General features: G+C 42.0%; 2 protein-coding genes across 2 annotated transcripts in view; both read left to right on the top strand.

Annotated features, from left to right (window-relative positions):
* Window positions 1-341, top strand: part of LOC101860430 (G-protein coupled receptor GRL101) — a gene marked incomplete in the record, with an annotated part of 26546 nt that extends 26205 nt beyond the window's left edge. Inside the window, 1 exon segment of the mRNA XM_013085830.2 lies at window positions 163-341. Within this exon segment, the coding sequence (XP_012941284.2) occupies window positions 163-341 (179 nt within the window).
* A 538-nt stretch (window positions 342-879) lies between these two features.
* Window positions 880-1027, top strand: part of LOC118477179 (G-protein coupled receptor GRL101-like) — a gene marked incomplete in the record, with an annotated part of 10216 nt that continues 10068 nt past the window's right edge. The window contains 1 exon segment of the mRNA XM_035971280.1: window positions 880-1014. Coding sequence (XP_035827173.1) covers window positions 887-1014 — 128 coding nt within the window.

Below are 1027 nucleotides of genomic sequence, written 5' to 3'. Positions count from 1 at the left end.
TGACCCCAACCCTGACCCCAACCCTGACCCCAACCCTGACCCCAACCATGACCTTAGCCCTGACCCCAACCCTGACCCCAACCCTGACCCCAACCCTGACCCCAACCCTGACCCCAACCATGACCTCAGCCCTGACCGTAATCTCTGTATTCTCTTCACTAGACCTGATGGGACAGCCCATTCTGAAAGCTCTACTGTGGATTGTAGGAGTTGCTGCGTTGCTAGGCAACTTCATTGTTGTCATCTACAGAATTGTCTACGACAGAAGGGTGTTGGTGAAATCCTACGGCATGTTTATTCTGAATCTAAGTAAGTGCAGTGCAGAAAACAACGTACTATAGTGCGATAAAAACATTCGTGGCGCAATTCATCCTCAAATATCTCTTTAATGGGCGAATCAAGGTTATCCATACTTTGCACAGCAGTTTGTATTAATTTGTCTTAACTAATCATATTTTTCCACTATAATTGAGGTTAGATTAAAAAAACAACTTTTTTTCAAAAATTTATATATAATACTGTAAATCTGCATGACGCGGAAAATAGAATTGTTCACTCCCGCTTCTCACAAAACAGTTTGCATAAAAAATTATGCGTATGGCTTATGTCACAGCTCACCAAGGACAAAACAATGTAGTAATAAAACTAGTGATAAAAATAATAGTCAGTCCATCTTAAATCGATGAATATCTTTAACATCCAAGGAAGAAGAGAAGATGTAGACCTAAACCAGCATGGTAAAGCGAAAAAAGTAAAGGAAATAATAGAAAACCACTTGTTATGATGAAAAAACAAACAAACAGCGGCGCATTTCCCATTTCTAAAACTGTGCGCTAAGCTGCCTGTAATATAACACGCTTTTTTTATAGGTATATCGGACCTACTTATGGGCCTGTACCTAATCCTGATCGCCGGTGCAGACGTGAGATTCCAAGGTTCCTACGTTTGGCACGAGCGGGAATGGCGTATGGGGACCGCATGTAAAGTGGCGGGCTTCTTGTCCACTTGCTCAAGGTAACTGTGATGT

The sequence above is a fragment of the Aplysia californica genome, unplaced genomic scaffold (assembly GCF_000002075.1).
Source record: "Aplysia californica isolate F4 #8 unplaced genomic scaffold, AplCal3.0 scaffold00411, whole genome shotgun sequence".
Taxonomy (NCBI): domain Eukaryota; kingdom Metazoa; phylum Mollusca; class Gastropoda; order Aplysiida; family Aplysiidae; genus Aplysia; species Aplysia californica.
The sequence above is the reverse complement of the archived record's forward strand: the minus strand, read 5'-3'. Positions and strand labels throughout refer to the sequence as shown.